This window comes from Haliaeetus leucocephalus, unplaced genomic scaffold (assembly GCF_000737465.1).
Source record: "Haliaeetus leucocephalus isolate CR32 unplaced genomic scaffold, Haliaeetus_leucocephalus-4.0 Scaffold239, whole genome shotgun sequence".
Taxonomy (NCBI): Eukaryota; Metazoa; Chordata; class Aves; order Accipitriformes; family Accipitridae; genus Haliaeetus; species Haliaeetus leucocephalus.
In genome coordinates, this window is record NW_010972675.1 from 232,707 (window position 1) to 258,747 (window position 26,041).

The 26,041-nt window shown below is 36.0% G+C and overlaps 3 protein-coding genes across 5 annotated transcripts in view; 1 reads left to right on the forward strand and 2 right to left on the reverse strand.

The window, feature by feature from the left end:
• Positions 1-11,448, forward strand: part of RMDN1 (regulator of microtubule dynamics 1) — a 14,057-nt gene extending 2,609 nt beyond the window's left edge. Inside the window, exons 2-9 of one of the 3 annotated variants that reach the window (XM_010568145.1) lie at positions 411-498; positions 2,192-2,351; positions 3,013-3,102; positions 3,761-3,816; positions 5,903-5,990; positions 7,637-7,667; positions 8,977-9,110; positions 9,900-11,448. In XM_010568145.1, the coding sequence (XP_010566447.1) occupies positions 411-498; positions 2,192-2,351; positions 3,013-3,102; positions 3,761-3,816; positions 5,903-5,990; positions 7,637-7,667; positions 8,977-9,110; positions 9,900-9,923 (671 nt within the window). In that variant the 3' untranslated portion in view covers positions 9,924-11,448. Of the gene's footprint in view, positions 1-410; positions 499-2,191; positions 2,352-3,012; positions 3,103-3,760; positions 3,817-5,902; positions 5,991-7,636; positions 7,668-8,976; positions 9,124-9,899 lie in introns of those variants that run through there. The other 2 variants (XM_010568144.1, XM_010568146.1) reach the window with 2 other exon arrangements.
• The window catches only part of CPNE3 (copine III), a 52,023-nt gene extending 35,608 nt beyond the window's left edge, over positions 1-16,415 (reverse strand). Inside the window, exon 1 of the mRNA XM_010568149.1 lies at positions 16,395-16,415. The gene's annotated coding sequence lies outside the window, so the exon portion shown is untranslated. The remainder of the gene's footprint in view (positions 1-16,394) is intronic.
• The window catches only part of WWP1 (WW domain containing E3 ubiquitin protein ligase 1), a 63,100-nt gene continuing 50,300 nt past the window's right edge, over positions 13,242-26,041 (reverse strand). The window contains exons 17-24 of the mRNA XM_010568143.1: positions 23,842-24,001; positions 20,916-21,049; positions 20,680-20,820; positions 19,196-19,316; positions 18,136-18,240; positions 16,782-16,878; positions 16,395-16,467; positions 13,242-15,223 (exon numbers count right to left, since the gene is read on the reverse strand). Coding sequence (XP_010566445.1) covers positions 15,124-15,223; positions 16,395-16,467; positions 16,782-16,878; positions 18,136-18,240; positions 19,196-19,316; positions 20,680-20,820; positions 20,916-21,049; positions 23,842-24,001 — 931 coding nt within the window. The 3' untranslated portion in view covers positions 13,242-15,123. The remainder of the gene's footprint in view (positions 15,224-16,394; positions 16,468-16,781; positions 16,879-18,135; positions 18,241-19,195; positions 19,317-20,679; positions 20,821-20,915; positions 21,050-23,841; positions 24,002-26,041) is intronic.

The following is a 26,041-nucleotide window of genomic DNA, read 5'->3' on the forward strand; positions in this document are numbered from 1 at the left end:
CCCCCCCCCCTCAGTATTATTCTTTGACCCTCCCCCCCCCCCCCCCCCCCCCGCTGTTTTCACAAAGAAGAAAACAAATTTCTTCTAGTAGTCTGATCCATTGAGAAAGACACTTTTGAATGTTAAGTCTGTTAAGCATCCAGAACTCTGTTGCTGAAAGCTGTTTTGTAGTTTCACGAGAGGCATGTGTTCAGCACTGTTTCTTTTCCTAGTTGTTCATTGTAAATGTAGCTTATTCAATCCTGCTGTGCATTTACGTTGTTTGAAATGCTGGCCTAAAAAGGAACTACAGTGTTTGTTCTTTGTGTTTCAGCTAGGTTGTCTTGCTCTAAAATGTTTTATTTATGCTATAATGTCCTAATTACATGTAATTTGTTCTTCTGTTTCCACAATTTTAACTCCTCCTTAAGTGGAAGAAGTTATAGAGCAAGCAGACTACCTGTATGGGAGTGGAGAAACAGAAAAGCTGTATCAGTTGTTGGTTCAACATAAAAACAGGTACTTGATTGCATTGAGATATTACTGCGACTTATTTTCAGTGCTCTTCTGTATCAATTTTTCAACTAATGTTCCCACTGTGGTATGCTGGAGAACCTTGCTTTCATCCTTATGTAAGCAGGAAAGAAGGACTCTTGATCTTTTTCCTCCTAATGGCAAAAATGAATGAAGAAAGGACAGGTAGCTGTAGAAGGTGAGGATTAACACTCAAGTTTTTCAGTCCTGCAGAGGAGGGGTTTTTGCTTGTGTTTTGTTACTCTAAGAATCCTTTAAAATACAATGCAAAACCTCATGATGTGTCTAGACATTACTAAATAATCAAAGTACCTAGAATTCAGGTATTGAAAATTTTTGAGTCATTGTTTCATTTCTTTTTCATTGCTGAGCAGCTGTTCTTTCCATTTTCATTTGTCTCACATTAGGATTTGAGTCTGAACAAAAAGAGCTCCTTACTCATGTAGTTGTCATAACTGCACAGAACATTATTGATAAGTGAACTGGAACAAGCTGTTTAAGGAAAAAGCAGAAAATGCATTGCAAACTGAAGAGTCCATTCCTTTGGAGGAGACAAGGCATCTCCTAGAACGCTTCTGGAGGAAGTCAACTGTTCAGTTGTTTTCAGTCGTTTCTAGTTTTGGGGGTTTTTCCCTCGTTCTTGCCAGGGGCGCAAGTATAAAGCCTGGACATTAAGTAAAGGTCCTAGTCTGTAAGGGACACCGTGTCATAAGCAACATGTAAGCTTGCTACTAGATGTTTAACAATACTAATTATTCTGTAAGGAGTAATGATTCCAGTAGCAGTACTTCACATTTTTGTGACTTGGCTGAAAAATGAGTCTGCTAGTTCTGTGTTACTGTGTTAATTAGAGCAAGACTGCTGCGTTGTGAGCAGTGACTCAGTTTCCAGATAAGAAAACTGGCTTTTATTGATACTCCGAGTTTAGCAATAACTCTTGTATGCTTTTTAGTATTTTTGGTTTCTGGTAGTTTTGACTTCAGTATTGCTGGGGGGGGAGCTTTATAGCCAGAACCTCTGAAAGACTTTCTAAACTTAAATTTAATATTAAAGTCTCTATTAAAATACTAAGCCAAAATTAAAATGGTAATTAGCTAAAAGTACAGTAAAGTGCAAGCAGTGTTTCAAAACAATATGTTAACTCAATAATAAAACTTAAAATCCCTTATCTTTGGCTATAACATACCATACACCGATTGATATAGTGATAAAAATAAATATATAAATGTACAGCTTTATGTGTTAGGGGTATGGCTAATCTATGTTTTTTCACTATTGTTGTAGGAAGAATTTCATTATTTAGGTACAATTACAGGGAAAAAGATGCATAATTTTTTAAACATTCTGGTAAACGTTAATATAAAATCAGTGGAATACTGCAAAAAATACTGTCTATCTAAGAACAAAGTAGTGCTTGTTTTCCTTCTGGTGTTTTGAGTGGTACTGTTGGGTTTTTAAAATCTGCATCTTTTTTGAGAAAACAAAGTCCTTTCCTACAGATACGTTTGCTTCGCAGAACGAAGGTATCGTTAGCTTGGGGTTGTATATAGCATAGAATGACAGATGATATGCTGTTGTCTTATCACTCGAGATACATATTTAAAGACTGGTTTAAGACCGTTGCTTGCTTTTTTTTCCATTATTGTTTTAAAATGTTAGTGTTTCTGTTCATAACTAGTGATGACGCAGAGTTGTTATGGCGGCTGGCGCGGGCATCACGAGATCTAGCTCAGCTTAGTAGTACTTCTGCAGAGGAGAAAAGACAACTGGCGTATGAAGCCCTTGAGTATACAAAAAAGGCACTTGAAAAAAATGAATCAAATTTTGCAGCACACAAGGTGAGCCAAGCAAAATAACTGAAATCTTGTTCTTTGATTTCTGCCAGTAGAAACTGGAACAAATGTCATTGTGCTGTTTCAGCAAACTTCAGCATAATTCAACTTTTCAGTTGAGAATGAGTGAGACTTCTAATTCTCCCTAACTTTCTTGGAAGATCAGAGTTCAGACTTTTGCAGCTATATTTCCTCTATATAGGAAACAGGAACTGGTTAAATGTGTGCAGGACCATGGAAGGAGGTGACTGATCAGGTTGATTACAGCTGATGTAATCAGCTCATCCTTCTCTGATGTAGCCTTAAAAATGTACATGCCCCACATTCAGCATGGTGTTTCTGTGCACAGTAGTAGCTCTGTAGAGTTTCTCTGGAAATACTTCAGGCTCTGGCTTTGTTCTGTTGGGGTTTTTTTGTGCTGCTTCTCTCACAGGCAGAGAGCAACAAAGTATAGTCAGTTGTGTTGGCATCTTGGATAAGAAGAGGACGTTAATGCAAGCAGACCAGCAAGTTGCTCTGATGCTGCCTGAGCTGTTCATAACAAATACTTCTTGCTTGTTCTCATTAGTGGTGTTGGCAGCTATTCTTTTTTTTTTTTTCCTTTTAATTTACTATTAATAGCTATAGTGCTGTATTAAATGTTTTATTTTTGTTCTTTGAATTACAGTGGTATGGAATTTGCCTTAGTGATGTTGGAGATTTTGAAGGAATCAAGACTAAAATTGGAAATGCCATTGTTATCAAAGAGCACTTCCAGGTAATGTAAAGTTTTTTGCATACAACAGCATTAATGCGTCCAGTATGTAGATTGAGTGATAGTTGTGAACTATTTGGCAAAAATTTGCAAGTGTACTTCTGTTCAAATCTCCTGGTGACACTTTGGTTTTTGGGTTATTGTGACAGTCCTGAATGCCCCAGCAGCAAGGAGTACAAATGATCTCCTGCAGTAAACTAAGTCCCTATAAAAGGGAGTCTTGAAATAGCTGAAGTGCTTTTGACACCTCTTAGGACTAGATAAAGTGTAACAGTGCTATTGAGAAATGGAAGTGTGGCTGTCCTTCTAACTGTGGATTGTGTAGCAGTAAAGGACAAATCCTGGAGAAGATAAAGGACTACTAATTTTATATGACCAGAAATTATTTCAAAATCTGAACATGCCAAGTCTCACGTGAAACTCTTAATGACCTACTAAACAGAACTGCTTAGCAATCTGTCAGTGACTTCACTTTCTTGGAGATGAGCCGATTTAGTTGTGCACTGAATAAATACCATATTGCCTTGAAATTCTACACACTGTTAATCTGGTTTAATTAACAGTAGGAAAACAAGTCTACTTTTTTTTTTATGTATTTTAATCCAGATGTGGCAGAACAACTTGTTACATCTTCTGTTTCTCTTTTTTTTCCTCTCACTAGAGAGCCATTGAACTGAATCCAAAAGATGCTACAACAATTCATCTTATAGGCATTTGGTAAGGCGTACTTTCAAACAAAAGTTAGAATGTGGCAAAGAAAAGTGCCAGAATATAAAATGTATTACATGAATTGCAGAAATGCTTGGAATACTTCAGTGGCTTGTAATTAGTTGATGCAAACATGAAAACCTACTGAACCTGTATAGGACATCATGCCTTAAAAAAGTCTTGGCTGTTAATTCTTATGCAGTTCAAAAAGATGAAAAATAATTGTTCATTCAATTTATTTGTATTACTATATGGAACTATTAAAAACTCATTTTGCAGACGTAAGTATGTTTCCATAGCAGACACCAGAGATTGTAAGTACAACTCATTTTGTCCTACTAGTGTGAATGGAGACAAAACTCAACACTGAATTTACATTGAATTTCAGTGATGGGTGCAGCTTAATACAATCTGTGTATAGTGAAAAGCTATTAAAAGTGAGATGTGTTCCTAAAAGACTTCTGTTATTATCTGTCATTGTATTTTAAAAGTTACATTTAAGTAAAGCAGCTTATAAATGCATATGCATTAACAAAAATCTCTGAAATTGAATTTACTGCTCAGTGAAATGGGTACTAAGAATTACTGTTACATAGCAGGTGAAGGGACTGGAAATACAACTTTCCATACTAACCAGAGTGTTCTGTGGAAGCAGTGTGATTGAAAGCAGTATCTTTTATGGGTTAGTGAGAGACCCCAGGCAGCATTTCTCGTTATTTGTCTGAAAGAGACCAAAGCTGCTACATTGTTTTGCAGGAAATCTCTACTGTAAGATTGAGAAATTGAAAATAATTAAAGCCAATGTATTCGTAGCTTAAAAATACTAAAAACCACAGCCACCTTCTCTATGTTTTTTTCTGGACTCCCGAGTATCAGAGTAAACTACAGTCTACTGCTCCAGAGTTTACTACTTTACAAACTTACTTTGTTTTTTCAGCATCCACCACTCATTCCCACATGACCTAACAATTGCAATAGTCCAAATTTCTAAACAGAAGCGTATGCTACCAACTGAATGAGCCTCCAGGTCAGTTTTGAGATAGGAAGCTTGTTCTGGAAAATACTTAAGACATTGTTCCTAAGGAACATTAGAAAAGGTGATAAAAATGTGAGATTATTATTGCTTTTGGCACTATTGCTTGTGGCACCATATTATATATTTAAATATACTCATTATTGAATCCCAGAGCATCTTCATCTGAAACTGGGATTTGGTATCAGCCAATTCTTGAGTATTTTTCTCCTTTCTAGTCTATCCTGGATTGAACCTCTTTTATTGGCATTTCTGGTAAGGCACATCTCTTGGCAAAATTTCAACTCAGACTGTGTATTCCGTGCCTTGCCCCCATCTCCTCTGAACACTTCCATTTATTAATTTTTCACCTCCTCTAGAGTGCTCTATTTTACACAGTGAATAATATTTTTATACTCATTGTGGGAGGGTAATAAATTGAATAGCATTGTTTAACATTTTTACACCTCGTATGTTCTACATATTTGAAATACTTAACAAATGTTTAATCCTTTCAACATCTCTAAGATGGGTGGCTGATTACCTTTGTTATTTAGTACATAGGAAAACAGCATAGTATGGCCTAGCCTAGAGCACAGTAGTTTGATTCCTGGGTTTATTTTCATTCTTATAGGTTATAGAGTCTTTCAGGAATGTACTGCAGATCTTATTTATATTAATAATTAAGAAAAAGAAGGTAGTGTTGAGGTAAGGCAATGACATTACTTGGTTGTGCCCTGTTTTTGCAAATGTATTAGAAAAATATCAAATATACGTAAATCGTTACAATCATTCAAGCTCAAAAGCTGTCTCATGGCTAATAACTGTATCCAGTTTTGTCTAATGTAATAGCAGTTCCCAGTAAAAGACACACCAAAATTTCTTTAGCAGAGCTAGGCAGCAACTTCAAACATCTTGCTATTTTGTTGTACAGTCGTAAGAACTTGCTTATAGAACTTGCAGTGTGGCTACAGTTTTTGTGACTCTTGGAAACAACAATTAAGACATCCAAGATATGAGAATGTTACTCAAAAAAAAGAGAAAAATGTGAAGGGTATATATGAATGTTTCCTTTCACTCCAGGTGTTACTCCTTTGCCGAAATGCCATGGTACCAAAGAAAAATAGCTGCTACACTATTTGCCACACCACCGACCTCCACATTTCAAGAGGTACAATATGAAAATGTTTCACAGATTATTATTCCCCTCACAAAGCTGCTGATACACTTTTACTAACCTTCCTGACAAAGCTGACCTCTACTTATGGAATAAGCATGCGCTTGTGAGTTTACAACTGTCAATAATAAAATGTGAATATAACAGGAGAGTGAGGGATATCTAAAAACAGGAAAAAAAATTTTTTTTCAGCTGTAACACACCTAGAATAGTGAAAATTATTTCACGTAGTTCATGCAGCAGAAAATAACAAGCTATATGTAACTTAGTTTGTATTTACTATTACGATCTATTGCAGATAACTGTCTGTACTAGTTCCAGTGCTGATGATTTATATGGTGGTGTTATACCATGTACTTATTTGATAGGACTACTAGATTTTTTCCCTTTATACTAAATGCAAAAAGCAACAGCTTGCTTTGTTACTTAGCACGAACAAGTACCTTCTCATCCCCTGGCTCCCTATGGTGTGGTTTTTTTCAGTTGAGAGTAATTTTGTTCATCTTTGCTATGAAAATTGCTTTGTCATACGCCCTAGAACATATGTCCATATGTATATCTTCTAGGGTGTCTACACAGTGTGCATCTTATTTAAACACTTGTACGTATATAGAAACTTGAAAACTAAATTGGTATTAGGAAAGTTTGCTGCAGCTGTTAAAATCTTCGTTTGTTTAGCTCAACCAATAATGGGCCCACTATGTTTTCTTCTTTTAAGGGTGGGCAGGGGGCAAGAGTCACTACAAAGTAATTGTAGAAGGCTGCTTGCTGTTACACAGAAAGCAATCTAAGCTCTGATTGAAAAAGAAATAGAACTTTTTAATGGAACGTCAACCTTGTAAGTTTTGCTGAAAATCACTCTTGGAAGAATACACACTGTCAGTCAGGATTTCGAATACTGCAGAATCAGGCCAGTCCCAGCATCGAGTTCTGTAGCGCTTAAAGTGGCTGAAGAAGTAAACTTGTCCCAGAACCTGTAGTTGAGCCATACTGGTAAGACTTCTGCAGTTTCAGTACAAAATCTGTTTTGTAGATACATGCGCAGTTTTAAGTTCTCTGACAGTATTTTCCCTCCAGCTAGTAACATCAGAAGAGGTAGGAATGGACTGAAATTTCTGATGTGCAGGATGGGAAACCAATTGAAAAATACGTGCGGATTTCATAAAGGTTTATTCTCATGTAAGAGGATACTAACTGGTGTTCTGTAGGAATCAGTTCTCCCTGAAGTATAGTCAACATTAATGACCTGAATCATAAGATTTGTTTCATCTGTTAAATTCATACATGAGAACTGGACGGGGGAAACTGCAGATATGCTGGATGGTAGAAATGAAATTAAAAAATGATCTTGACAAGTTGAAGACTGGAAAAACACAATCCAATTTGCTAGGGACAAACAGGAGGTACTGTACTTATGGAGGAAGTGGCAGGGGAATGGTTGGATAAGTACTGGTTCTGCTGAGATGTCAGATCTGATTGTACATTGAAGAGAACCATCAGTAGCATGCTGAATTAATAAAAATAAGATCATGGACAGGAAGTCCTTATTCAGCTGTGTTAAGCATGCGTGTAAGGCTTTAGTTTGACTACTGTGTTGAGTTTATTCTCCATTTTAAAGAAGACAACCTTATCTTTTGCAGGCTCTTCATTACTTCCACATGGCAGAGGAAGGTAATACTTCTAGCCTTTTTGGACAGAATAATAACTTTTAGGAATGATGACTTCCAATAAAACTCTAGCTTTTGGTATTATCTTAATAGCATATGATCTGCAGATAAACATATCAGCCTGTTGTGCTAGTCAACACACTGGACCGTTACATTGGAATGTTTCATCAGAGATACTTGAAGTACATTACATGCTCACTATCATCACTTTGAGTGTAACACCAGGGTTTTTTTCAGGATAAGTATTAAAGTGAAATTTGTACCTTCATTAGTAACAAAGTACTCTTTCCCAAGGCATTCCACTGGAATGCAGGGGGAAGAAGCAAGCAAAAGGGAATGTTATGTCACTTTTCCTAAATTTTCGTAAAGTTCAAAAGTCCTCTGTATTCTAAATAGAACAACAGAGAAAGCACACTTTTTTTATTATTTCAGAAGCTATTTGGATCAGAGTGCCAATCTAACGGGCAGTAAACCTGTCCAGATGTAAAAGAAAATACGGACTATTATTTTTCCAAGAGGGAAGCCATTAAGCAAAACTGACTAGCTGAAAGATAAAGGAAGACAAGGGAGGACAGTGTTGTATGAAAGATTTGTATGTGGTTTTATCAGTGAAGTTAAAAGGAAAAAAGTTCACTGTGTATCTTCCCCTCATTGTCAAGGAATGCACCTGTGAACCGGAATGGTGGACTTACTTAATCTCAAAATGTGCCTCAAAAACACCTCCATATATTTTGAATCCTGACCCTAGATCCAGCAGCAGAGAAAGCCTCTGCTATAAGTATGAACAGTAGGCAAGACTAATAATGATTGATAGCCAAAGTATGCTTTATAAAACCAACTTCTTAAATCTCTCCTGAAAAATGTTAAATGTGGGTACAAAGAGTTTTAAGTTTTCTTTCTGTGCAGCAAAAGCTAAGCTAATACTGTATGTGTGTGGTCTGAAGCTAGGAACTGCCATTTCATTTCCTTGCCTGCACTTGCTAAGCTGTTGCATTGCCTCTTGCACCTACTAGGTCCAGAAAATCACAGAATCTGCAAAGCAAAGCTGTTGTGCATTGACCTCACTGCTTTCCTCTTTGTGAGGAATGTAGTCTCATTTGGTATATTAACTAACAAGCTGCTAGGTAATGTAACTGTATATGAGACCAAAATCTAGCAAGTAGAAGTTTTACCTTGGCTTCCTTCTGATACAAAGCCAAAATACTATTAATCTTTTCCCAACTAAGTATTTAAAAGAGTGATGCTATATCATGGCTTTGATTGGTAGTATGCTGCTCATTCTCATTTAAAGCTTTTCTCCTGTCTCTATACAGCTGACCCAAATTTCTACAGCAAAAATTTGCTCTTTTTGGGAAAGACATACTTGAAGTTAAACAATAAAAAGATGGCTCTTCTGTGGTTAAGTAAGGCAAAGGAGTATCCTGCACATACAGAAGAGGACAAACAGGTAGGAAGTTAAGAACTGTAATAGTACAATCATATATTGTAACCAACACATGGGACATCATGGCAGTGGAATGTTTTATAAAGGTAACTTGGAGTAAATTGTAGTTCAGCACCTGTAATCCAGGATCACATCCAGACACCAAGAAATTCTAGTATGTTGGTAACTGCCTCTGAACACAATGGTTGGAAATCCTCTGTTTATAATAAAGAACTATTATTCTCTGTTCTTCATGATGTTTTTGTAGTGCTAACAACAACTCAGGCTTAACTGTGTTGTTGAAGTTAAGGCAGGCACCTGAGCTAACCTATGTCTGTGTGAGCACAGATTCACTTTGCATATGCCTACAAATGGAAAGGTAGAAATCATATTTTGGAAGAGCTAAAAACCACATGAACAGGAGGAAGAAAAAAGCATGGATGTATCAAAAACTTGCTAGATCCATAAAATTTGACATTGTAGTCCTTTGCAGGCCCCCAGGGAGAGATTCAGACTATCTGAATTGAGACAAATGGAAGTAATGTATCTTTGACAGCAAATCTCCAACACTAGGTGACCTGAGGCACTTCATTACCCTTTTGAACTGCTCGGAAAGACCCTGGTTTGGATGGGTAGGCATCTGCTTCCTACCTAAACACATACAGAGTACTTCCAGGAGGGTTAATCCATTAGACTTGTTCTGACCTAATACTTCACTCAGTATAAACCACAGCAATTGCACTTATCTTTCATAACAATCCTGTTAACATCAGGAGTAACAAAGCCTGATTTCCAATTGATTTTTTCTTATAGGTGTTTGACCTCCAATTCATTTAGCATGAAGCTGCAGCATGAGATACTTTAACTGTTAGAGAAAGCATCAGAATGTGTTGTGACATTCTGAATGTCCTAATTGCAAGAAATAGTTTGGTAAGATTTTGCACTTCACACCTCAGAAAAAACACTACTGAGGTTTGCCTCCATAGATTCTTCAGTAAGGCTCGAACTGTTTCTCCCAAGTGAGCTCCTTCAGTAACACCTTTCAATAGAAATACAACTAAAGGTTCTGTCCCTCCACTGTTTTGCAAAGTGTATAGGAATTTAATAGCCTGAAGGAGTAGTGGTCTCGGCATGTAGGAAATTAGTTAAATCTTCTAACGGTTACTAGTAGTTGGAGGCACACAGGAAACCAGTGATCACAAAAGCTTGCCTTTCTTTAGAAACAATGCAAAAGGAGTCAGTAGCAATTTTTGTGCAGTAGCCAAGTTGTTAAACCGCTTATCTGCTTGCAGCAGTGCTTGGCCTCCTGGTACAAATATCTTTCCTTATCTCCTGGAAACGTGCAGAGCTGCTGACCTGAGAGAGGTGGTATTCTCTCCATTCTCTGGGTGCATGTGTAAAATGCAAAATTAATTGGGAACTAGACTTGGTAGTCCAGTAAGAAGGAACCTGGCCTTTGCAAAGAAATTGGAATTCTTGTCTGTGCATTTGGCAGAGGTAGGCATAAGTAGGTTTTCTGAACATGTTACCTCTTGAGTATCTGCAGTATCTGGCTTACATTGTCTGCACTGCTTGCTGTCAGGACCAGAAGTTTGTTGGTTTTTTGTTTTGGTTTGGGGGTTTTTCTAATATAGATGATAGAGGTCATGTCCAAATGTTATTAGATTTTACCCAAAATCCCTAGGCAAAGGGAGCCTCAGAAACAGTCTTCTCAGACTCCCTTAGCCACTGTCCAGAGTTTTGAAAACCCTAGTTTGGCTGGTTATGGTCAGATACAGGACAACTTACTACATGCTACTATTGGACTACAGCAGATCAAGAGCTAATCATCTGTATTCAACACAAACTTACTACATATAGTAAGTGAATTACACTGAAGGCACTGGCATCTATGTTTCAAGTACTGAGCATCTTGAGCTACAGAAGAAAAATGACTAGTCTTAGGAGGGTTCTGAATTTACAGAACTGTGGTGAAATGTTTGAGTGCTTGTATGCTAAGTTCTGCTAGAAGAGCCTGTAACTAGCTGGCACTGTTTTGTTTTGAGTATATTTATTTCTTTCAGGTACAGAAAGAAGCTTTGGAGTTGCTTAATTCTATATAACAAGAAACAAGATAATGGGAATTCAGTGCCTCAGGTTTCAGCAGCACAGGAAAAAGACCCCAAATACTACTTTGGTTTATTGAAGCTGTTAATAAAAGTATAGCTTAAACCTGCTGTCTCCATTTTGTTTCAATTAAACTGTCAGCTAGATCTGTTTCATTATGTGATCCTGTCTGTTGATTTACATGGGAATTTTTTTACACTGTTCAGCTGCAAGTTATGTATGAGGAATAAGCATAACTTTAAAGAAAGGAGGTGCAGGGCCATTACATCATTACAAACCTGCAATTTTTTCTAGAGCATTCTCCTTCTGTGGGGTTCAGTGGCCTTCAAGAGTAATATATATTCACATTATTAGATGTTCCTACAGATTTCTCATTAAGGCTGCACAAGCAATCTTGATTCCAGTACACTTAAATGGTAGTGTTAGACTTCGTAAAAAGTGCTGTGGTTTTAAAAAAAAAAAAAAAGGTGAAATTGGGAACACCTAAGAAAATCCATTTATGGGTGATACCAGCATATACAATGAGAAGCTTTCTGTGAAATATAAATACTTATTTGCACATTGAGCGGCTGTGAAGTCTGAGGATTTAGTGGCTGCAGAATGTTTACTGGACATATGTGCTCCTTCCCTTAGGCTATGATGACTGGATACTCCCAGTGCTTTAGGAGGGAACTACAATTTGGAAGCACGTACACTTCTGTTTGTTTGTAGAGATAAAGTAAAACTTTCTTCTTGTTCCTGCTTCTATTTTAGCAAGAACGTTCACCAGAAAAATAAATTAATCTAAGTTAGATAACCAACACAGAAAATATTTACACTTTCCAAACAATATATTCTGGTTACCCAGCAGAAAAAAAGAGGACCAAATAATGAAAAAATGGTAGGCAAATACACATGGTATTGCCAGTAGAAAGTCTAACAAATCTAGAACAAATTGACTATAAATACATGGTGTTCGATTTAATATAAAAAAGTGTTGTGATCTATAGGAGGAAGATGAAGAAGGGTATAATTTGCTTAGACTAAGAAAGCAAGCCTGTGCCAAGTCAGTAGAAAAATCCACAGCTGAGAGACGATCTAGAGTTTTAATTCTAGCCTCAGATCATGAAACTAGTTAAAAGGTGGTTTTCTCCACTACAGTAAAGTAATTCTTATTCTTCTATTAGTAGAGCATCAAAATGAAGTCTTTGATATGTCAAAAGTCCCGGGGTAGATGAGATGTAGTGTTTCAGAGAGATTCTTCAAAATTTTCTGCATTCATAGACTACAAAAACATCTGCCATACACAAAACCACTTCTGGCAGCTTTGTGGCAGAGGCACCTTACTTTGGTGCCTTTTCTGCTGCAGAAAACAGTATCTGCACAAAGAGAAAGGGTATCCGGGTACCAGGTAAAGATTGTCGAGTGGAGAAGAGCAGCTGAGTTGCTTGCAGGAAGAAAGGAACAAACAGAACCCATGACCTACTCAGTAGCTCCTTCAAGTGGTATTCCCTCACTGGTTCCCTCGTCTGATTTCCAGCCTTTACTACCTTCCCTCTCTTTGCGGTCTTCCTTCCTCCCCCCAAATACAGCTGAATTACAAGGAATGCAAACGGGAAAAGAAGCAGTTACAATGCAGTATTACTGAAATTCCCAGAAAGTCTAACTATGCGCACACACACACAAGTGTATAAATCGTAGGTTTTTTTCCTCGAGCACCATGCTTTCAGTCAGTCTTGAAACCAATAGATCATATACACGTACAGAAAGCCACTAGGTTTGGTTTTTTCCTTGCTTACTAACCCTTATCCACAGGAAAAACGATTGCAGGTATCAGACAGCTAAAATTATCAAAACAATAAAGCAACTACATTCTTGTGATGTGCTGTCTTTTTTATTTTTACTGTTTTGTTCACTTACTCACAGGTTCACAAAATTCAGCAGTTGGTAGTGGGTCACCCAAGTCATTCATTAGTGCAAATTCATGAAGTTCAACTCTATGACATTTAGCCCTCTTAACTGTCTTTTAGGCAAGCCACACACACTTCTGTTGCCCAGCCTTTGACCTTTTTTTTTCTTTTTTTAAAGCTCCCTCCATTCTAACCAGCATAAGTCATAATTTAAGTGGATTTACACTTGAAATTAATTTAATGCTATATTTATGAAAATGGTTTTGCAGAAGATATTTGGTGTAGTATGAAAAACCCTCAAAGTGGTGGAAATTTTTGAAACTCTTACAGAAAGGTCATCTAAGATAGCAGTCTATTGAGCCCGTTGCACTACCAGTGTTACCAAAGCTATGTGCAGGTTAACAGCTCCACAGTAGGCTGTGCGTATGCAATACAAAGCCTCAAGAGAATCCAATATGTAGAAAAAATAAAATTTTGGCAGAATTCAGTTGCTGTGTTGGAAAGATACATGAACAGATATAGCTTTTTTTTCTGCATGTACACTTTTAACAGTGCAATATGATATGTTACAGAAGTGGTTTTAATCATTCTAAGAAATCATTTGCATGTGTACAAAATTCTGTATAAGTTAAATGTAATGGAATTTACAGTTAATATTTAAAGCATAATACAAATGGTAATTTTAAACATGTTTTTACTCTATAATAAGGAAGCACAGTTTGCTAAATGTAGCATTTAATATAATTCACATGAATAAGGTGTTAAATTTCTTTTTTTTTTAAACACATCTTTGCAGTTCAGCAAATGCCCTCAATGCCAATAAAACTAATTTTAAAATGGCTTTATATTATTGTGCACTTAGGACAAACCTGACCTACGTAAAAGAATGACAGATTTTAGACATACTAACTTAGTTCAGGTACATCTGAATTTCTGTAAGAACTTAAGAGGAACAAGAGTATTTAATACTTAGGAATATTTTTATCTGTGCAAAGCTTATGTAACTTTCATTTTATTTGGGTTTACTAGATCCAATAACTGAAACTGAATATGAACATAGAAAGCAGCAGTTCACATTACCTTTTGTATACCTTATAACTCAGTTTACATTCATATACTACAAAGTTGTAAAAAGGACATCACAGATTGAAAAGGGAAACAAAAAACAACAACAAAAAAGAAACCTGTAAGACACCAGACCAAGGAGAGAATGTGTAGTATTTTCTCTTTTATTATTATTTTTTTCTTTGAAGATTACCTAACATCCTCGTGGTAATAACCCAAGGTAATACGTAAACAAATTTCAATGCTGCTCAAATGAATTAAAATATTCTGTTCAGCTCCTACAGTAAGTCAGAACAGTGGCACCAATTCCTTTCAACATTAAATCACATTCATCTTATTGTACATGACTCTTGTGCAAGTAGTAAAGGCTTTATTCATGACCTTGGCTACATCAGTAGAGAGGGATATATCAGCTATTTATATATTTAAAAAAATTAAACTGACAGAACAACATATTCTGTCGTCTCAAATACCAGCAGCATCTTTCTACATATTTAGGATACGTTTGGCCTAAGCCTTTAACACCTTTTAGAACAGCCATGCAATAAAACAAACTTGGAGATGTTTCTTAAGAGAAAACACAGAGCAGTTTAAACATTTTTTCTGAATAATAAAGCCAAGATAAAGCAAATCCAGGCCCTTTTAAATGGCTGCAACTTTTCAAACACTTAAAGCTCTATAAAACTAGAGCCTATTAGTATATATATTTATATTTTTTATATATATTTTAAATAAGTCTCTTGTCTGCTTTCAAAATTTATGAGGGGTTTTTCTGGTCTTTTGGAAGGGCAATAAATAAAAGTAGAAAAGGCTGAACTGTTTTGCATATCTTTGTGGAAGAACGGAGAACAATTCTACTTTTAGAGTTTCAGAAATATCACTGTACAGAACAAAAAGCTTATATACAATTAAGTGTGCAATTTTAGTTGGCTGGGCCTTTTATTATGCAAGATCTCCTTTTTGACTAGAAGCCACTTCTACTCTTGACCAAATCCCTCTGTTTCTTCAATGGCAAAGAGCAGCTTCTCTTTTAGTTGTTCATAGCTTTTATATGGTGGCAAATCCAAACGATTAAAACTGAGCAGGAAAAAAAACAAGATTTTGTTAAGTTTATCTAAATTCCATATAGAACACTACAGAACTCGACTGCTATAGCAGAAGTTAAAAGTGTTCTGATTTAACAATTAGAAATGAAGAAAAAGCAATCAGTGCAATCTCACTGCCTTGACATTTCTACGAGCAGTAAAAACAGACAAAGTTTGAGAGGAATACTTTAAGAAACAAAAGACTGGTTACCACATCAGATAAAACCCAGAACCTTTGAAGACTAAAGACAGCAACTATAATACTCAGAAAAGGAAATGTTCGCCATGAAGTTTAATATCATCCTAGATTGATGTGTCTCCAAATTCCAGCAAGAGCATGAAAAAGCTGAATTTTTCTCCTTCCTACACATGCCTGGATATAGGGGGGGTGTTCCCTCTAAACTTTACCCTAAAAGGCTTCTGCCAAAATTCTGTTTCATTCCCTCTCTTCCCCAAAATTATCTTAGACAAAGAGGGATGTTTAACTCTTGCAGTCATCACTTGAAAAAACAGCACTGGTGGAGAAAATGGTAAAATGGAGAATCCTCTGAAGCAGTTTAAAAGTATGATGAGTATTATTGTTACCATGTTGCCAAAGGAAGGTGCATCCATTTTGCACACAGCATATGTGGGAAAGTGATCTGTGTGCCTGTTGCACCAGTTTGGTGTAGGAATGCCAAGCCAATAATAGTCTGAAGCCTGACAGGAAAAAGTATCTGCATTCTTGGCTAAGCATCCTTGTTTTGAACATTTGCTGTGATTTCTTTCATGCTACTTTTTCTCATGACTATACATTTATCTTTTATAATGTTACTGTATAATAAGTGTGTCTAATAACTGTATATACCTAATACCAACAAGAATTTTGTTCAGTTATTTAATATTCTCTAAAATACAGAAGTAGCAAAACACCTCTCAGTTCTATGCAAGAAGGATGATATACTTTTGATAGATCTGATACTGACAAACTGTATACAGTACAGTAGCAAAATTTAAGAACAGGGCAACCAGAGAAGTTTTCAATACTGGCATGTCAGAGCAATCAGAGAAGATGAAGATGGAGATAGTGAACTGATTCAAATTAGATTTTGTTTGATTTGGTCAATGCAAGACCAAAAGAGAGAACCACTAAAAGTACAGAAAGTTCACATGTAACAACTCACCAAGTGTGACTTCTTGGTAACCAGGTTTCCTTACCAACTTTTTCAATGCAGAATTTCTGAGGACCATTACTTCCTAGAATAGAAGATTTAAAAAAGTGTAATCTGTTCCTTTTAAGTAGCACACACGATATATACGTGACATAAGACAACTCAGATACAGCAGACAGAACTCATTAGGTGCTACTCAATGTTACATGAACATTCTTCTCCTAGAAATGAGCTAATTTCCTAATCATTTATAAATGTATTAATGGGATTTCTGATATAAAAAGCCCTTCTAGATCCAAGCTGATGTACATGAAGTTCCTGCTATCTGTACACTTGCAGCATGGTTCATTTGCAAATGGAACAGTTACAGTATAAAAGTTTTGGTCACTTTTTACTTACCCATAAGTTCAGCAAATCCACCCAGTGGTAATCTGCAAGTGCCAGTGACAAACTGCAGAAGTCGCATGCGAACCTCGTTGTCTGTTTCTTTTACAAACTAGGTACAGAAATTCAAATTACTTAATAAAAATCTTTAACACAGCTGGAGAAAAACAAAAACCCCATGAGATTGCTGAAAAAGTATAATTCCATTTAAAAAGACACCACCTTGAGAACAGTTTACCTTTCTTGATTTCAGCAAAATTGGGTGGAAGGAGAAGACAGTGATTTCAGATTATATGCACTGTCGACTGTTACAATGTGAAGGCTGGCAAGAGCAAATAAGAATCTTTATCTATTTTATTCTACACTAAAATATAAATCATGCCAATGCTTTATACGAAGGCTATTGCCATTTTGATTAAACATATCAATAGCCTAACCACAGGCTCTGGGTATTTCAAGACTGCATGTAGCAGTCTCAGTGAGAGAAAACACCATCCATAACAGCTGCATCACTTTGTAAGGAAATTCACTGGGAAAGGGAAGAGGAAGAAAAGAGGGGGGAAAGGGAGAACATCTCAGTAAGACAGGGCATTGATAAGCTAGAATTTTGACTCAGAAAAACCTGGACAACAAAATGAACATTTTTGTTCTATGAATGTTGAAACCATACCCAAGTTACTTGAACTTCTGTTTAAGATTCTTTCATTACCAAGCTTCTTAAAAATAGATCATATCATCAGATCTTACATTAACTGACAATATAAATAAGCTAGGAAATAATTGATTTGCATCATTTTCTTATAGGAACTTTGTCAAAAGCATCTGTAAAGTGGTGATTTATCACAAGACAGGAACTGCCTAGCTGTGACTTCTCTCTAGGGAAATTCATAGAAACTAGAAGCCTGTATAGCATTTTTGGAGGTTTTTTCTGAAAATAATTCTTAGCCAACTTAATTAAAATTAAGAGTTATAATCAGTCAGTGCAAGACTGGCACAGTTAATATGACAACAATCATAAATAATATGTGGCATTTCAGATGTACAGGTGTACTACATATAAGAACATTTAGAAGGTAGAACACTGCTAAGAAAACAAAAAACTCTATCATTGTACAATCAATAAGAAGGACAAGATATAGAAAAAGTATTCATGACCCAGCCATCCAAATGTAATGTGGGTATCTATCTGCCATTTCCCACCCTAAAGTATGCTCCCTAAGAATCAGTAATCCTCCTTTCCTTCTCTGAAAAGAAAAAAAGAAAGGAAGCAATGAGAATCTTCATTCAGATGGCACCCCTCCACTCCACATCATTTGTGTTACAAAAAAAAAAAATCTGAAGAAGTCAGAAATTTTACTGATCAACATACCTGCCAGAACCATATGATCTGCTTGCTATTCCTTGTGTAATGACGATAAACAGTGTTCCTCTGCCAGTCTGCTAAATCAACTTCTTGCATACCACAGAGCATAACCTGGAAAAGAGAATGATTACTTGACAATATACATGTCTACACGCATAAATTAAGAGTTAATTTTGTATCTTGTATGAGACACACTAACAAAAATGGAAGTTCTTGCTTCCAAAAAAGGACTGGTAATTTTTTTGTTTTACTCCACAGTTAGATTTTCCTTTATCCTAAGTTTACAGAACTCCTCCAAAATTGTTTATGTACTTAAGTGGTCTGAAAGCCTGCATACCAGAAACTTGTAAGATAGATCAAAGTCCTTTCTCAGGAAAAACTCCCATTTAACTTAAGAAGCTTTCAGAACACTGCTCATTATATACAGGGAACTTTGGCAGGTCTCACAGAAATAAATAAGCATAGCACTACAGAGCCTTTTGTCCCTGCTCCAAATCACAAACCCAACAGTGAACATAGAGGTCAGGCTGATTGTTAAGTAAACATGGTGCAAGCAAGTGATTCCTGTTATCAGCCCTTGGGTTACATACTGCAGATTCCAGTTTCAAACCTTGTGGATTCCTCCAACTTTCTGTCCTTAAGCATAATAACCCTAGAACCTGTCCTAGACTATATAGGTGAAACTAAGCAATCACTGTACACCGGAATCAACTTCTGTGCTGCTACAAGGTAATTCTACCCACCTACCACAGAGGGAAAGGTTTTCTTGGACTAATTGATCCATCTGTGACCTCATATTCTGATCCTTTCATAGAAACTTGCAAAACACATTTTAATACTGGGGAGGGAATCTAAAAATCCCAACTGCTGAACACCGTGCCGATTCAATAGATACTGTCTTTTCACCATGATTTACCCCCACTGCTCCTATTATTGAATGTTCCATGTTCCAGAAGCTATCAAGTGCAGCATGCCACAGATGAGAGCTTCAAGCTGAACTATCCATTTAATCATTCCATATGTATTACCTTTGCAAAAGGTAAAACTCTTCAACAGAAAACCTCACCTCCAGCTCCTTTTCATCAAAATAGTGTAGCCACTGTAGAGGAACAACTTCATTAAAACCATCAAGAAAAGCTTTGGTTTGTTCTCTAACTCCCCGAGAAAATCGCCACTCAGCCATTAGCCTAGGATGGAAAAAAACAAACATAAATTAAACATCAATTTTGACTCAACATGAAGAAGTTCAAATGTGTATGATTGCATGTGTGTTCCCATGAGGTAACACTCCCACCAATTTTACTTTCTTACACTGTATGATTCCATAGACTATAAGGGATTTATCATTCTAGTATTATCACAAATCTCCAAACTCAGACAACAGTAAAGTAGCAAGATGTACTTAGATTACCATTCCAGTTTAAAAAAAAAAATTATTATTATTAACCTTTCACTAATCAAAATTCAGCAACATTTTAATGAAAATAATGCTACTTCAGCATTACAATTTTGTTATGGCAAAATTTGATTTAGCTTAAAAAGTGCATAATCTTAGTGTTTCAATGGCAGAAAAATTTCCACCAATTTTAAAATATTCCGTTCTTGAGCAAAAAACACCATGTAGGCAGAGAATAATAAGAAATACTGTTGCTTATAATACCTATAACTATGGTTGCTCAATACTTCCAGCATAAGACTATTTCCAGCTTCAACAAAGAGTAGTCATTTTCTGTTCTGAGCTTCTGATTTATGCTAAGATTTGGAGGAAGAGGTAATGTTTTTTAAGTTTCAACTAAAATGGTCAAGCCACTTCTGAATAAAAAAAAAAAAAAAAAAAAAAAAAAAAAAAACAAAACAAAACAATAAATACAAATACATACTATAGAAACTATTTCACGGAGAAACTAAAGACTGCTAATTTAAGTGGAAAATTTACGTGCAGCACTGGGCATACACTGTATAACAGAAAAGGATCTGTGTACATCTGCTTCTGAGCTCATTCTGAATAAATGGATCAGAAATACAGGTTCAGAAAAAGAAAGGCAGTGATAAGATTAGGAGAGAAGCAGGAAAGAGCAGCATAACAAACTTTTTTTTCTCTTTGTTCAAAGTCACATCACATTACACACCATTCTGAATTTCAGTTTCCACAGTGACAGCAAAGTTCTGAACAATTTTGAAATCCTCTGTTAAGTACATGTCTTCCCTTCAGCTGGATTTGTTACCTGAAGTTACTGAAAATAGGTTTGCTCATTTTCAGTTTCACCTGTTCTCTCATTGTACATGTAATAACAAGACAGGTCATCTTTTCTCTATGAGGTCTTCTCTATTTTTTCTCTTGACGGGGGGAAGAGGGGTTGGAGGAGAGGGAAGAGGGGAATAGGAGAGATCAAAGTGTATCAAAAGATCATGTGTACCAAGATACCATTTCAATAATAGACCCAAGAATTACATAGTAATAGGAAAAAAAAAATCACATACTGTGTCAAAAAAGACTAGAGCAACAGAATAAATATGGAACACTTTTTTTCAACATCTACACCTTCCTACCCAATATATTCTTCTTTGTTCTCCTCAGTTACCAAGATATTTGAACCTCCTGATTTCAGCTCATGTGAGGTTACTTTTCCTAAGAGCTCCATATCCACACAAAAGTACATTTCCAAGTTACACTCTTCGATGTTATTATCCCTGAATGAAAAAAAAAAAAAAGGCGCAATGAATGCTGTATACATGAAAAAAAATCCATAAAACATCAACACACACACAAAAAATCATCTACAAACCTTATCCAAATTAGGGAGTTGTAAAATTCAGTATCAATAGATTCTAGGTCCTTAATGGTAAGTTTTTTGCTCAGCATTCGTTTGTAGAAAGGCAGAGAAAAACCAGTGTCAATAAATTTCCCATGAAACAATGCCTGTTGAATAGAAAAAAGTCTGTTTAGCTTTTACTGAACTGCTGAATTATTGAAGTATTCTGGACTTGAGTTCTTTTTTTTTTCCTTTCTCCTTCAAATAATACAAAGCACCAAGTAGCAGTAGCAGCTTGGTATTTAAAAAGAACAAAACATTACATTAAATGGGAAGAAAAAAAACGATTAATTGACAAAATTTATCCACGCATATGTTATCATTACAATTTAGAAATTCTTTCATTAAAAAAACCTTATCATAAAAGGATGAAGTCTATTAAAAGAGAAAATTAACTAAGTTTCCTCCATATTATGTGGATAGGTATATATGCCAAGGGTTATTTGATCCTACTTGAGTACTACTGCCATTTTTTACTACATACATACATCCTGCAAAATCATCCTTTACACAATGCAATCACAGAGTGCTTCAAAAAGAGCTTTGGGAATCAGTTTTTTTATAGGTGAGTAACAGAACTGAGAAATGAGGTTCTCCCTTCTACTGCAAAAATGAAATTGAAAAAAAAACCAAAACATGGTCACACTTGTCTCACCATGCATACACAAAGGGTGTAAGCTAATTTCTAGTACTGAAGCATAGCATTACACACACACACACACACAGAGTGTTAACCTCCATACTGACTCAGTGCATCTGAGAGCTAACAGCACAGCTGTAACTCTGAAAAATATTTTTTCCCTCATCCTTACCAAGTACATTTTCTTCACTAAAACACCCCTTTAAAAAATCATGTAAACATAGGCCACATGTGGCATTCATTGCTTGTCTTTCCTTACAGCTGAAATTCTATAAGCAAAAGAGCCAATGTAACAGCCCATTTCCTCTAGAAAAAGGCAATGCTCCATCTTTTTTCCCCACCTTCTAATATTCCCCCCTAAGGCTTACTCTAGCATGCATTTTCTTCTTCTTTAGGAGAGCTTAAAAAGGTTCTCTCAGAGGCCTTTATTTATATATTTATTTGTTTGTTTGTGTATTTATCTTTAAACTAGTCTATACTTCTTATTGGAGAGCAAGCTGAAAAACAGAAAAACTAAATGTCAAGTGCAGCATCCAGCCATTCGATTTCCTGCTTTTTGCAAAAGTCAGCTCTTAAATCATCTCATTTAATGTCTATGATAATCTTACAGCAAAATATAAAAGTTGCCTCAGCCAACCTCATTTAACAGCTTTTTGTTACAGAATAAGATGTGTATTATTTCTGTTTAACTCCCTTTCAGTCAAAAACATCTGTGGTTATTTCAGTACTTAAGTCTTTATGATCTGAAAATCACAACTGTTTTAGAACTGTGAGAAGGACAGAAACTACAACTGCACTTAAAAAGCCTATCTAGACTCCTTAAAATGATTCCCACTTACATTAGTACCTAAGCTATTTTAAGCCACTGGAGGGTATCCCAAGAAGTACTGCAGGAAGTACCATCCATTATAAACCATGACTATACTCAAACCTTGCAACTGACCACGTTAGGCACCATTACACAGGTCTCTCTCCACACCCCACCTTAGAGAATTTAAAATAAAAATACAAAAATACTTCAGGAAAGAAAGGTTTGTCTTCTAATTACATTAAATACTTATAATTAAGTCCTCTTCTATGATCTGTATTTTGTGAAGTAGTTTTCCTAAAGTTAACATTTCAATTTTGGATTTCTTTTATGTGCAAGATCAAAAATCACCGACCAAAAGAAACAGAATTTGGCTCTAGCACCTAGTTGGCTTTATCACTTCTTCCTGCTAAATGGCCTTATACCTTGCTGAGGATTCTAAAAGAAAGAAAAAAGTTGGCAGCCTGAAAGTGTTAACCCAATGAAATAAATTTTCATGACAGCACAGAAATGGGGAACTTGGCCATAAAATCCTCGAAATCAGAGATGTTATCATCAAAACTGAACAAATTTGTTTCTCAAGAAGCTTCTATAATAAAAGCAAAACCAAGAACCCCCCCCAAACCTAACTTATTTTAAGTCTGAAAGTATTTTTCCATTTACATTACACTTTGCTTGTATTTATTCCAATTTCATACAAAAAGCCAGAACAACAGGGGAAGACGACAGCCTTTACAATCTGAAAATGCACTTTTATCTACTCTTTTTGGTTTCACTATTCACCATGTTCAGGGATGTTGCTGAGGGCTACCTGTAGACATCATGATGATTATGTGGAAAGATGACTGTATCGCTACATGGAAGGAAAGAAATGTGACAGAGCAGGAGTCCACTATAGAAAACTGACTCAGTGATACCAGAAGAAGAAATGATACAACGTGCCTCGTCAGCTTTTAGTTTAAGAGAAACCTGATGGCAGAGAATTAGCTCCCTGCCAGCTTCTGCTCTCCTCAGTATCTGACCTTTGTATCAAAGTATGTACGTTTAAATTAAGGCTCAGTGTACTCTGAAAAACATTTCTAACTCTTTTTTTTTAATACAGTTAAGGTATACCAAGTGTAACCGAGGAGCCTTTTTCAGAAAATACTAGTCACATTTTTCAGAGCATCAGTATTCAGACACTCAATCAAACAGCGATTTGCATGAAGTACACACATCCAATTGATAAAAATAAAATATTATATTGAATGTCATTAACTTTCATCACTATCCCAGGAAACTTGAGTGTGTAAGATTAGTTCTCAGGGAATATTTTGGCTCAATAACCTTACATGCCTTAATCTTCCATTTCTAAGAGATTAATATAACCTTTAATAACTGTAAAAACAAATACTGTTCAGGAATAAATGTATAGCTACAGCAAATAATAAAACCTTAAAAATCTAACCTACCATGGCAATAAAGCGCCCAATGAAACAGAAATATGAAAGATGGTCAGGATTGATTGTTGATGCTGGATTTATCTGCAGGCAATAGTTGCTCTTGCCAGCATATTCAAATAGGCAGTACATAGGGTTCAGTACTTCATGGGAAAGCAAGAAAAACCATTCTCTAAGGAAAAAAAACATGTATACACATAAAAACCATCAGATACAGATGTTTATCACCATTCCCCTTAGGTAACTAGCAAAATGGTCAAAATATATGCAAACTTAGAAAAATAATATAAACAGTGTTGTATTAGAATCACAGAATAATATATGGCATTACATACTTTCTTAAATATAAAAAAATTCATTAAAAATGATAATGTTAGAAAGTCATGGTTTCCAAAGTTTAGAAATTATTGTTAAGACTGTCACCTTGAACACACCCTCATAGCACAGGCTTTAGCTGCATATTAGTAACATTTTTGCCTACAGAGTCCTTGCCTCAACCAGTACACAGTATTTATCCTCCTCATGCCTGCTTTACTGCATACAACTCAAATCTTTATTCAAAAAAAATTACAGATTATTCCACGGGCAGTGCTTATTATAAACAACCTAGGTAAAACAAAACAAAACAAAAAAACCCAAACCACAGCACACCTTATTTGCTTTCCCAATCTGACAGCAGAACACACACTGAGTTACTGTGGTTTAACAAATTACCATGCATCAGTTAAGCCCACAGGACACAACAGTGTGAATATGTATTTTTGCTGAGGTTTAACTAATACATGTTATTCGTCACCTTCATAGCTGCCAACGTAGCAGACCTGAAATAATAATAGAATCTGGTATTTCAGTGTTAGGATACCTGATTTTTAGAATATTTTTTGCTTTATAGTATTTGCATATAATCAGAGACCTCAGAAGCAGTCATATATACTCAGGAGTTTTTGTATCAGGCCCTAAATGCTTGGAACTGAACAACCAGGCTTAGGGAAAAGCCACCAAAAAAAGCTAAAAGTCTGTCCTACAATAACTGCAGGGACTGAATTCCATCCTGACTGCCTTTCAGCTGTCACATTTAACAGGCATCTTTTCTATCCCTATATTTACCTGAGATCAGGGAATAGAAATGAGAGGTTTGCTGGCATGTTTCTCCTAAAAGTTCTATGAAACTCAAGTCATGGATCATGATTCACTACAATACGCTTCAAATCCAAAGGCCAAGCAGAAAGAGTAAACAGAGAAAGGCAGCCAGGATACGATAACCCTAAAGGGGTTCTGTGTTTCTTTTAATAAGCACAAGAATGTTGTACAGCATTCTATGCAAGTTTTATACTGAGATAATTATATTAACTCTGCATAGAAGCATCAAATTTAATAGGCATTTAAATTAGATCAAAGCCAGTTAACAAAGGAGGAATCAAAGAAATCAGTCATCAACAAGAAGTTTGCAGAAGCAATGAATTTTTCATGTCAACAGCTAGAACTAGCCATAGGACATAGTGTTAGATTGGTCCTCCTAAACGCAAGGTAAAAATCTGGAGGAAACACTGAGTTTAGCCTCCTGAGAAACAGGTGATAAATCAGGTGCATCAGCTTTCTATATTTGTATTAATGCAGCATTACATTAGCAAGTCAGTACACGAACATTTACTCAGTGTCACTTAAGAATTCTCAGCTCAAGTTACAATAAGATCCTCGCTGCTTCTCAATTTCACATACAAAATCTTGGGCAAGACTTATTCCTAAAACTATTGAAATTATACTACTTACATATTTGTTATATTTATTTATTCTGCTACTTTCTAACTACTAAGAGACTAACACTCCTCAGTTAAATTATTCTAACATCACTTCTTTGGAATACTTTGTTTCTCTGGACCAGATTACTTGAACCCTCCTGGTTTCCATCCTATGCCTAGGGCCATCATGACCGGGACACCAGCCAAAGAAAACCCACACAAAGCAAGAATTGGATTCCTCCCTGCAGTCACCCCCCAAAAGCCTACCAGATATTGTAATGCAGAAGCATAACCACCCACATATGCAAAGAAGCTCAACCTTCAGAGGCAAGCTCCCTTACTTAGAAGTACTACACATTTTCACCGAACCTCATTTTAACACAGCTACATAAAACCAGAACAAAACCAAAACAGAACACCTTTACATTAAAAAAAACCACCAAACAAGGAAAATTCTGTCACCTATGACTACT